The sequence below is a fragment of the Tachysurus vachellii genome, chromosome 8 (genome assembly GCF_030014155.1).
Source record: "Tachysurus vachellii isolate PV-2020 chromosome 8, HZAU_Pvac_v1, whole genome shotgun sequence".
Lineage (NCBI taxonomy): Eukaryota > Metazoa > Chordata > Actinopteri > Siluriformes > Bagridae > Tachysurus > Tachysurus vachellii.
The window spans coordinates 18,951,905-18,965,204 of NC_083467.1; the positions used below are offsets into that span (position 1 = coordinate 18,951,905).

The window sequence follows — 13,300 nt, forward strand, 5'->3', positions numbered from 1 at the left end:
ATATTACACTTTATCTTGATAGCGCAAAGTATAAAGATAACTCGTCAGTGCACAGACATTTTAAACAGAGAAAAGAGAGTGGTTAGATTATTGCCTCATGTAAGCAGTGCCTTAAAATGAATCTTACAATGCAGTACATTTAAATTAGCACTCATGAACTGTACTAGAACTGTACTTATAAACATATAGTTAGTGCTTGGTCAAGAAAGAACTCACATCTGCTGCTCCCCTATTTAGAGTCACTGAGTTTGTGAAAACTACAAACTAATTTCAGTTGATTTTTATTTTGTAGAATCATCAAACAGCATAACATGTAAAGCCGATCACTAGGCAGGTGATTCAGAAAGTCAGCCAGGTAAACACACTAACTCATCATGTTAGCAAGAACCTATTAGAGCAGGATTTAAATCTGGCTGCAATCAGAGAAAGGAAAGAGAAGCTGATGGAAAAAAAACAAACAAACCAAAATAAAAGCTGTGAATAACATTTTCTTTTCATTTGAGGAGTGTATGGACTTCCAGTTAGTTCCCGCTCTCATTTACGCTACAGCTTTTATTTTTTTCTCTCTCAGTTGTGAACAGCACTGATAGTATTGGAACAAATGAATCAACTCCTGTGAATTACATTACAGCCAGCACGTCTTCCCAGAGATCTGCTTACACTCAATTAAATCAAACACATTCTGGCCAATCAGGATAAAGAATCGAACAATTCTGGGGCACGAGGCTCTGTAACGTTTCACACTGTGATCTGTTTGATTTAAAACTGTTTTCTTAACAACATGCTGCTGAATGTGCTGAAGGCCTTGACTTAAAACATACAGAAAAAAGTATCACTGTGAAAAGGTTTTATTTTCCCCCTTATCTTATTTTTTCTCTCTTGCACCCCAGTTCATACAAATGTAAGTCAGCTGTACGTTGCACAAACATCAATGTGCCAAACATAGCCGACGTAAAAGCCGTATATTTACAGCCTTACAAGGCAAAGCAACTGGGACTCAACTGCATTAATGGGGCACTCATATTTGTGCCTTTTAGAGGGAAGGGGAAAAAAACGGAGGAAATGAATGGCTGTAATTACACACAATCGCATCTGATTGGCTTTGATTATTTAATATTTCACTTGTGATAAATTGTGGTGGAGCTGTTGAGATAAAGGGCTCTATCATGAGACATAATCTGGAGTCATTTAAAGTTGCGCTGGTTCACAGAGACTTGATCTGGTTGGAGTTACAGCTTCAATACAGTCGGCACTACCCTGAGATCACTATCTACATAATAAGCCTAGCTTTGCAATAAAGGTTAAAGTAGCCGGTGTGTTGGATGCCTGGAATGGTGCAGTATGACGTAAAGGTCCTGTGTGTGTGTGTGTGAGACTTTAGTACAGAAGCAGAATGAGAGATATTTGGCAGGCCTTTCAGATTCCCCATCTGTCTGCAGGATGTAAAACATCCTAATGGGCCCCATTCACCACCTGGGGCAATACCTTTTTTATGTAGTAAGTACAAACACACACACAAGTCTGTCGTACTATCATTGTGAGAACCTTCCAACGACAATTATTAAGGCAACTAATTAATGTGAAGCTACAGCTAATTCAAACCCTAACCTTAGCCCGGGTAACTGAAAGAAAACATGTGGAACTTTCCTTTTTTAAAGTAAACATCACAGATTTACTAAAAAAAAAAAAGAAAAAGAAAAAAAATAAGCAACTATCCTCTTGGCAACCAGCCAAATGTACCCACAAGGTCAAAACTGTCAGATATTCCTATTCCTCTCCCTCCACACACACGCACACACACATATACAGTATAAATATATATATAAATGTATATATATATATACACACACACACACACACACACACACACACACACACACACACACAAAATAGAGAACCACACCAGCTCATTAGAAGAAAGCACAGACTAGTGGACACAGAATCACATTTTACTGATTATGCATTATATTATTTTTTTCCCCCTCAAATGCTCAGCTATCATAACAGTGACCATCATATTTACATTTACGGTTTTTAGCAGACAGCTTTATTCAGAGCGACTTACATTTATCTCATTTATACAGCTGAGCAATTGAGGGTTAAGGGCCTTGCTCAGTGGCCCAAGAGCGGCAGCTTGGTGGTCCTGGGATTCAAACTCACGACCTTCTAATCAGCAGTCCAACACCTTAACCACTGAGCTACCATGTCCCCTAATGTAAGTCCACCATAAAGTGTGTGTGCAGGACTGTCCGCTGTGTAATACATTCAAAGCACAATGCAAGAACAATCAGAGACCTACATGCAAGCAATGAGTTGTGGTTCTGTACCGAGCTATATTAAAAACATCCTAAACATCTGTTCTGCAGATCTGCTGCTGACTGAATGTGTACAGATTCTCATATACTGCAAATGGGAAGTGTGAATCGGTGCCATTTTCAGACCTATTAACAATTTAGTTTGCCATAAAGCAGCTATTTTTAACAGGTGCAAGAAGTGATGGGCAAATCTGAACTGTGTTTGTCTGTAGAACTGGATGGGGTTTATAGTGCTGTTAAGTCCAGTCTTTATTCCTCTCCACTTCATCCCTTTATCACCAGGCTGCAGGGTATCATCCTGGCTCACGCAGCCAGCAGCCAACATCTGCATGATCACCCACAAAGGCACTAATACGGTCATGGTCAGTGGATGGCGTCCACTGTTCGCTAGCAGAAAGTGAGAATTAACGTACAGCTGGAACCACAGAGGATGTGACGTGGCTTCAGATGAGGCTACAGAAAACATACAGGTGACCTAGCCAAAAAAAATAAATAGAGTATCTGTCCATAGTGATGCTAGACAGCGGTAAACATAATCAGAGCCTATTGGGCTTCATTAAATGTTGCCCAGAATAACAGAACAGCCATTGATGAAGTCAGGGAAATCAATATAAATGGCAATCTGTTGCAAAATAGCTGCCATGTACCACCAAAATCCCACCCATGTGTACTGAGTATAAATGGAGGCATCTTCCTTTGTTAGGAAAAATGTGATTCTGTGCTTTAGATCCAGACTACTGAGACGGATTTGGCACACATAGTTGTAAGGTAATGAGCTATTTCTGGGTTTTTTTCCTACACATTAGTGAGTCCAGAAAAAAATAAATAAATAAATCCACTTCACCTTTCACTCTCCAAACCTCCTATCCTTACTCTCCAACTCAAAGCTAGCAGCCTGACCAAAAGACACACACGTTTAAAAGGAAATATTTACATACCTTGTTTTGTCAAACACTGACAGGGCAGTACAGGACTCTGCTTATCTGCTCGGAACAACAGGCCACGAGCGTTAGCCACAACCGGCCCTGCTGACTAGCTATCTTTCTCTATGCTGGCTGAAGAGAATGAGAAATCAGGCGAGAGAGAAAGAAACAGAGAACGGGTTCGTCACAATAAGTCGGATTAGCTGAGGCGGGAGCGCTAGCGTAGACCTCGCTCTCTGATGAGTAGTGACGGTTCATCTTGAGGTTGAGCTGAGACAGAAAAACTAGCAACTTTTTTGTTAAAACAAGAAAAGAAGAAGAAAAATACTAATCTAAGCACAAACTTTCAAAAGGCAGGGTGAAGCAAGCACACTTAAGAAAAATGACCTAAAATAACCTAATGCTAACCCGAGTTTTTACGTTTCTTTTTGTGTAAAAGTACTAAATTGCATTATTTTAGATGTCTTCCAGCTGTTCCTAAGCATCTATAAAAAAAGTGTATATATTTTTTTTAAATAAACTGTCCATTTCTCTGCAACTGATGGTCTGAAGTATTCAGAAACACAGCTTCTGCTTCTTAAGCATACAGTATTTGTATGAGCCTGCGTCTAAAGCATGCTATACATTTAGAGCAGTGAGTTTAACAGGAGCCTATTTTAGTTGTATGGCTCAAGGAACAATGAGGTAATGTTAGCTTACTCCCATAAATCAGTTAATTAGCTAATAGCATACTCAACAAAGTGGGAAGCATTTTGTACAGCTAAACAAGCAAACTGCTGTCGATTCTAAGCAGAATTTTCCTGATTTATGATTTAAATGTCATGAAATCCCAGGCTAGGTTTGCCTATAGCTTTACTGAGCTGTGTGTTCTCAGTGCTGTCCAGAGAGACCACAGGTTATGGTGTGTTTTGTAGCTCAGTGGCTATGGTCCAAATCCCGAACTAACATACTGAACATCAGGGTACAGTAATACACCACCAGATGTTACTTACCATAATAGACTACTATTGAAAACATGAGTGTTAAATTCAAATTCAGCACGGGCCACGTCAGCATTTTTGTGAGCCCTTGAAGGGTCATAAACGAAAGCTATTTAAACATATTATTCTATTCTATCCATTAACACCAATAACCTACTCTAGCTACAAGCAGAATAATGCATTTCTGGGAAAAAGATGGGCTAATAGAGTTTTTCCCGCTGTTAAGGCTGAATAGCATTTATTAAACAGATTTAAAAGATCAATTTTATAAATATCAAAAATACATAATCTTAGAAAGAAATTAAATGAGAACTTATTTTTGCAAAACAAAAAAAAAGTTAATGCTGAATCACTGAATCAAACAAAACACAGAATCATTGAATAACACTAAACACCAAATCACACTAAACCCTGAATCACTGAATCACATTAAACACAGAATCAATGAATCACACCAAACACAGAATAACAGTAAACGCAGAATCAGTGAATTACACTAAACGTAGAATCAGTGAATCACACTAAACGCAGAATCAGTGAATCACACTAAACGCAGAATAAGTGAATCACACTAAACGCAGAATCAGTGAATCACACTAAACGCAGAATCAGTGAATCACACTAAACACAGAATCAGTGAATCACACTAAATGCAGAATCAGTGAATCACACTAAATGCAGAATCAGTGAATCACACTTAATGCAGAATCAGTGAATCACACTAAACACAGAATCAGTGAATCACACTAAATGCAGAATCAATGAATCACACTAAACACAGAATCACTGAATCACACTAAACACAGAATCACGGAATCACACTAAACACAGAATCAAGGAATCACACTGAATCATACTAACCACAGAATCACTGAATCAAAATAAACACAGAATCCATGAATACACGGAGTCACACAACGCTGAATAACACTAAACACAGTATCACTGAATCACACTAAAAACAAAATCACACTAAACACTGAGTCACTAAACACAATATCTCTGAATCATACTAAACACAGAATCACACTAAACAAAGTAAAACCAGTGAATCATACTGAACACAGAATCACACTAAACACAGAATCACACAATGCTGAATCACTGAATCACATTAAACACAGTATCACTAAATCACATTAAACACAGTATCACAATAAACGCTGAGTCAGTAAACACAATATCTCTGAATCACACTAAACAAAGTATAACTGAATCACACCGAATCAAACAAAACACAGAATCACTGAACCACACTAAACACAGAATCACACTAAATGCTGAGTCACTAAACACAATATCTCTGAATCACACTAAACACAGAATCACACTAAACAAAGTAAAACCAGTGAATCATACTGAACACAGAATCACACTAAACACAGAATCACACAATGCTGAATCACTGAATCACATTAAACACAGAATCACTGAACCACACTAAACACAGAATCACACTAAATGCTGAGTCACTAAACACAATATCTCTGAACCACACTAAACACAGAATCACTGAATCACACTGAATCACTGAATCACAGAATCACACTAAATGCTGCATAACTAAGCCACACTAAAGGCCAACACACAATTTCTGATTGCTTTTTTAAAAATGTGGGTCTGATCTGCATGCATTCTAGATATTACTGATCTAATGTAAATGCTGAACAGCTCTCTCATTCTGTGTATATTTTTTTTCTAAGATTGTGCCATGTGAATGAAACAAGGCAGTGGGCTGCATCTAACCTGGGAGCCTTGTGGCTGATACCTGTGATTTAGAACAACAGTACTGCAATTTGGGAACCTGTGGCTCACTCACACTGTATATTTATTACCAATCACAGCTGGCATGCAAATAAAATGCAAATGCACTTCTTGTGTGATAAAATAGATGATCTTTCATAACAGCATTTTTATCACCACTGACATGCTGCAAATCCTTAGAGTCTAAAATTCACTAAAATACCAACAAAACAAAATGCTTACAATGTAGCTGGTTACTTGATACCACTGACTCTGAGAGAGCATCTTTTCTCTCTCTCTCTCTCTCTCTGCTGGAGTGCACAGTGTGGATCATGGCAGCACTTGCAGTGTATGGCAGCACTCCTCAGCTCTCCCAGTAGACAGCCAAATAAAAACAATTAAAAAGTTAATTGCCCGTTAGGTGGAGCTGGTCGGGATGCCCACGCTCTGATTCGCTCACTTAATCATGCGGTGTGTCCTCTGCATTGACACAGTCAGTGGCTCCACCCTCCAGAACGGCTACAGTCGCAAAGTGGACAAATGGTCATGTGGACATGTGTTGGCCTGTGTGCCCTTCGCCATGCAGATTAGCCATGGCAGCGGGCAGAGACTGCAGCATTCGGACACACTGCCACACAGACAACGTGCCATATGGAGCTGAGGGCAGAATGCTCCGTTTAACAGCAGTTGCGCACACACACACACACACACAAACACACACACACACACAGAGTGATGCTCTCCCTATGATTCGTGCCCAGTAACGTTGGCTCTAGGCTCAAGCCCGCTGTGTGACCTGAAACAAACTCCATTACAGTCCATTTCTCAGCTCGTTCTCATCACATTCGGCCATCCAGGTCAAACGATGCATCACGACCACCATCGGTCTGCCACTCTGCAGAGTACCGGAGAGAAAGAAGAGGAAAAAACTGTAAAAGAAAGAGTGGGGAAAAAAGAAACTACCTCAGCAGTCCAAATCCCTTTTTCTTCATCTTCTTATCTGGATCTTCGGTGGTGTCTTCAGCTTTCTTTTTGTCTTTGTCCTTCACTTTACTTTTCAACTTGTCTTTCTTCTTTCCTTTGGCTTTCTTCTTCTTGTCCTTTTTGTTCTCGTCGTTGTCTCCCAGCCCTTGACGTGATGAGCTGCTAGCTGGGGTGTCCCGTCCCGAGCTTGCCTCTGAGCCCTCATCTAAAAGTGAGAAAGAGACACAGAGAGACAAGCCAATCACAATCCTGTCACGTCCATTTGTCCTCAATTGTCTACAAATCTATACTTACAAACATATTTTTATTAAATTCGTTCATTATAAGAAATAACTTGACCTATTATTTTGACCATACTAACATCAGCACAAATTTAGAGAAATCCAGATGTAGATCTTGAACCGTAATGAGCAAACCAGAGGTGACAGAGACAAGGGAAAACTTGCTGAGATGATATGAGGAAGAAACTTTGAGAGGTACCAGACTCAAACGGAAATCCATAGTGGGACAGTGGAATGTTAAATCGGTTCCCTTCTAGTAGGAACGAGTACATCAGAGGGACTCATGTTGGACGTTTGGGGGACAAAGTTAGGGAGGCCAGATTAAGATGGTTTGGACATGTTCAAAGGAGGGAGAGTGAGTATACTGGTAGGAGAATGTTGGACATGGAGCTGCCAGACAGGAGGCAAAGAGGAAGGCCAAAGAGGAGGATTATATGGATGTAATTAATGAGGATATAAAGCTAGTGGGTGCAAGTGTTGAGGATGCAGAAGATAGGGATAGGTGGAGAGAGATGATTCGCTGTGGCGACCCCATGAAGGGAAAAGCCGAAAGAATTAGAAGATGTAGAGTCAATGTGTTGAAAGTGATGTTCAGTAAACTTATATTGTAAACGAGTCATGGGATGGACAAAGAACTGTCTATATGATTACAGCAGCAGATCCTAGGCACAAGTCTACACTATCCAATTGAGATTATTCACTAAAGCAAGAGGGAGACTTTGGGCATGTGAGACCATTATAATGATAATGTTATCTGCAGAAGTCGCTATACAGTATTTAAGGGGAGCGTCAACGCAGCCACAGAGCCGACACAAGCTATTTTCAAAATAATACAATTACATTCTGCCAATATTTTATTTGTAGCACTGAAGAATTGTGGCTGCAGGTGTAGACAAGTAACATCCAGAAGAAAATAAAAATCAAATATAGAGACAATAGAGAGTGTAATTTAGAAATAAATAAATAAGTCATTTCCCCTTAAATAGATTAATAGAAGGATAAGGAAGGATTAAATAGAAGGAACTCAAGAGAGGCAGGAAGGAGACAGAAGAAAGGTTGAGTAACTCCCCAAAAGACCCATTAACAAAACCATCTGTTAGTGTACTCTTTAGTGAAACTGTAGTTGTGCATATCTGTGCATTTGGGAAAGTGTGTACAACCAGTGGCATCAAACGTGAACATCTGTACACCAAATATTTAGCCTATTTATAGTTTGTTTTAGCATTAAAAACAGAAATAAAGACTTTAAGCCTCGGTAGGCTTTGGAAGGTTGCAGTGTGCTGATCAGAGCAGGTGCAGGATAAGCTTAGCATCTCCAGGATGCTGGTTATACTGACGGGATGTGACAGAGAGGCTGGACGAAGAAGCTCAGACATCCTCTTCACACCACACCTGGTACCAGGCCAACATTTCATTAGACAGCATATAGCTGTAAACTGTCCTCTGTTCATGCCACCGTGTGCGGGCAGTAAAGCTGAGACATTATCAGTTATTAAGTGTGAGTTAGACAAGTAAATTCAGCAAAAGTTCAAGAAGAATTGCCACCGGCTCTGCTCTGCTGTTTAAGCTTGGTTCCAGCTCTGCAGTTAAACTGCTGCTGTCTGAACGCAAGAGATAAAACAGAAGCGCAACAGCGGAAAAAAACTCTTCCCAGCTGAGCTCCACCACGTACACACACAAACACACACAAACACACACACACACACACACACACACGTGCTATTGGGATCAAGGCTGAGGTGGTTCTACTGGGGCTCTAACCAAGGCTGTACTTTGCATAAACAAAAGTAGAACAGCCGCTTGAATCCATACACACAGAAAATTGGCTGCATCTGCAACAAAGCACCCGCATTATTCAGAAACACAACGCGTCCTGAAAGTGTTGCTACAGATCTCGCTGCGCACTAACCCGCATCCCAACTCACTTTTGTTCCCGTTCGTGTGCAGCCTGGTTATTAATCCACGGCACCGCACTGCACATTAGGAAGCATGAGACGTCCGTGCAAGCTGAAGAGAAATCTTTACAAATGTAGCATCATCAGTGAAGGGAGACTGCAAAGGATGGCTTTGACAACAGCGCTCGGAGAGTATTACCTGCCATCGGCATGCTCTAATATATCAAAGCTGTAATTGAGCTGCACATAGTTGAAAGTAAATCCAAAGGAAGCCATTTCAAAGCAAACCAAATCCTGCCCTTAATTCCCTTTTTATTTGCTCTCAATACTGATGTATGATGCATGGCAGTTCTTTTTTTTTTTTTTTCTTTTTAAAGAGAGGGTGGCTTATTAAATGCTCTTGTGTCGTGTTTAGCCTCTTTTTACATATTCCTTCAATCCCTCATAGGTGGACACCTGAACTGCATGTGTAGCCAGAGCACAACACGTGTACAAGAATCAACACGAGGATGGTTTGCGGCAAAGCTGCTCAAACAAGAGAATATTGATTGAGCCAGGAAGGACACGTCTTTTACAGGTGTAGATGTGCGGCTCTGTGCCTGTACACACACGTACACAAACTCACACTAGCTGGTTTTTTAGCCTTTTTCTCTGAACACAGAAGAATTAGCAGCCCATAGCACACATGCTAATGAGATGTGAGAGAAACACTATGTGCCTAATTACTGTCCCTCTCACGGCTGCTGTTGTCATAACCCGTGTGCGTGTGTGTGTCTGTGCGTGTGTGTGTCTGTGCGTGTGTGTGTGCGAATGATCTGTCTCCAACCATCTCCACATGTCGGTAAACACCAGCTGTGTTCACACTGAATGCAGCATCAATGAGAGACAGAAAAAAAGAGGAAAAAAAGAATCATGATAATTTGTGTTAATGAGAAAACTAACTCGGAAAGTTTGTTTTGAAGACACGTGTGTTAAAAGCGAGGAGTATATGAGACCTTTATGAGAAATGATACACTTGTATGATGATTAAAGGTACTGTTTATATGCAGCAGGATGATGACCTGAAGAAACAGGGAACCTCATGTACTGTAAATGTTGCTATGGTGATTTTTCCGAATAAACATCGGTGTTAAATAGGAACGAGGAGCACTCGCCATAATGATTGGTCTACAGTGGAGAAGACAAAAGGGTTGGCTAATCAGAACAGATGTGGGTTTGTTAGCATTTCTTTTAGTCAGGTCTCTGATAGCTTCAAGGCCACGATTGTATATACTTCAGCTTGAACTATTTTTTTAATTGAACAATATCCAGTTTGTCTCTTCTCTAAGACACGCTACGTTCTTCTTAGATGATGTTGGCAAACTGGATGTTTGTGGTAGAGGCAACTACTGGCAGCAATAATAGGAGAATACCACAAAACCCAGTGGAAATCGACAATGACGTAGTGGTGAAGTAAACAGGATTTGGGTTTGAAAAAAATATGTTTGCAGTGGATTTTCTAAAAACAAGAAGAGATTAATACAAATAGATTTGTATTAATACAAACAGAACAGCTTCCAGATCCATAGCTATTTAACCTTCTGTACTGGCACTAGCCAGTAAAGGTGCAAAGTTCAGCCACTGGTTAATATCAAGCCTACCTTCAAGTGCAACTTGCAAACAAACAATAATTGTTCAAAAATTGAGCTTTTGATGAAAAATTGTGTCATCGGTGAAGGAATCATATCAATCTAAATGCAGCATTCAAAAATCTAGCCATGACTTACCATATTAAAGGGAGAAATGCAAAACCAAGCCCAAAGACGCACTAGATGTTAAATGCATACCTATTTCTCAGCTTCTATTTCTTATCCATATTTTGTTGTATGTTTAAAAAGACCTCGGTGGAAGGTAAGAAGAAGGCACAGGTGGTGTGTGGCTGCAGTAGAATAAATTGTACTGAATATTTTGTGTGTGTGTGTGTGTGTGTGTGGATTTAGACTGCTGTTCCTCAACTGTGCTGTATCTGTCAGAGCCAGCCTGTTCACACTGAGCATAATGAGCAACATCTCTGTTCTGTCACACATTCCTCCCTTCGTCTCCTTTCCTTCTTCCCCTCTCTTTCATTCTCCCTCTCTCTCTCTCTCTCCGTCTACTCTCTGCTCTCTTGCAGGATGGCCAATTAAACTGTGTTAGAAAACAGGAAATGCATGACAAGGACACAGATGCTCACTTAACTCCTCATTTCCCATGCACAGTACATACACACACACAGGCCACAAAGTCTAGATATGACAGCACAGAGATGGCAACAGAACTACAACAGAACATAGCACAGCTTTGCATACCGCCGTACTTAGAGAAGGTACAGAACATCTAAAAGCAGCAGTCAAACTGCAGAGCACAGAGATGACACTACACATACAAACACAGCAGAGCACAGACATGACACTACACATACAAACACAGCAGAGCACAGACATGACACTACACATACAAACACAGCAAAGCACAGACATGACACTACACATACAAACACAGCAAAGCACAGACATGACACTACACATACAAACACAGCAAAGCACAGACATGACACTACACATACAAACACAGCAAAGCACAGACATGACACTACACATACAAACACAGCAAAGCACAGACATGACACTACACATACAAACACAGCAAAGCACAGACATGACACTACACATACAAACACAGCAAAGCACAGACATGACACTACACATACAAACACAGCAAAGCACAGACATGACACTACACATACAAACACAGCAAAGCACAGACATGACACTACACATACAAACACAGCAAAGCACAGACATGACACTACACATACAAACACAGCAGAACACAGACATGACACTACACATACAAACACAGCAAAGCACAGACATGACACTACACATACAAACACAGCAAAGCACAGAGATGACACTACACATACAAACACTGTAGAGCACAGAGATGACGCTACACATACAAACACTGCAGAGCACAGAGATGACACTACACATACAAACACTGTAGAGCACAGAGATGACGCTACACATACAAACACTGTAGAGCACAGAGATGACGCTACACATACAAACACTGCAGAGCACAGAGATGACACTACACAAACACTGCAGAGCACAGAGATGACACTACACATACAAACACAGCAAAGCACAGACATGACACTACACATACAAACACAGCAAAGCACAGAGATGACACTACACATACAAACACTGCAGAGCACAGACATGACACTACACATACAAACACTGCAGAGCACAGAGATGACACTACACATACAAACACTGCAGAGCACAGAGATGACACTACACATACAAACACAGCAGAACACAGACATGACACTACACATACAAACAGCAGAGCACAGAGATGACACTACACATACAAACACAGCAGAACACAGAGATGACACTACACATACAAACACTTCAGAGCACAGAGATGACGCTACACATACAAACACTGCAGAGCACAGACATGACACTACACATACAAACAGCAGAGCACAGAGATGACACTACACATACAAACACAGCAGAACACAGAGATGACACTACACATACAAACAGCAGAGCACAGAGATGACGCTACACATACAAACACTGCAGAGCACAGACATGACACTACACATACAAACACTTCAGAGCACAGAGATGACGCTACACATACAAACACTGCAGAGCACAGACATGACACTACACATACAAACAGCAGAGCACAGAGATGACACTACACATACAAACACTTCAGAGCACAGAGATGACGCTACACATACAAACAGCAGAGCACAGAGATGACACTACACATACAAACACTTCAGAGCACAGAGATGACGCTACACATACAAACACAGCAGAGCACAGAGATGACACTACACATACAAACACTGCAGAGCACAGACATGACACTACACATACAAACACTTCAGAGCACAGAGATGACACTACACATACAAACACTGCAGAGCACAGAGATGACACTACACATACAAACACTGCAGAGCACAGAGATGACACTACACATACAAACACTTCAGAGCACAGAGATGACGCTACACATACAAACAGCAGAGCACAGAGATGACACTACACATACAAACACAGCAGAACACAGACATGACACTACACATACAAACAGCAGAGCACAGAGATGACACTA

At 40.7% G+C, this 13,300-nt stretch overlaps 1 protein-coding gene across 7 annotated transcripts in view; it reads right to left on the minus strand.

The window, feature by feature from the left end:
• The window catches only part of pard3bb (par-3 family cell polarity regulator beta b), a 256,531-nt gene that overhangs the window by 67,924 nt on the left and 175,307 nt on the right, over positions 1-13,300 (minus strand). For all 7 annotated transcript variants that reach the window (XM_060876753.1, XM_060876749.1, XM_060876750.1 and 4 more), the window contains one exon: positions 6,925-7,150. In XM_060876753.1, coding sequence (XP_060732736.1) covers positions 6,925-7,150 — 226 coding nt within the window. The remainder of the gene's footprint in view (positions 1-6,924; positions 7,151-13,300) is intronic.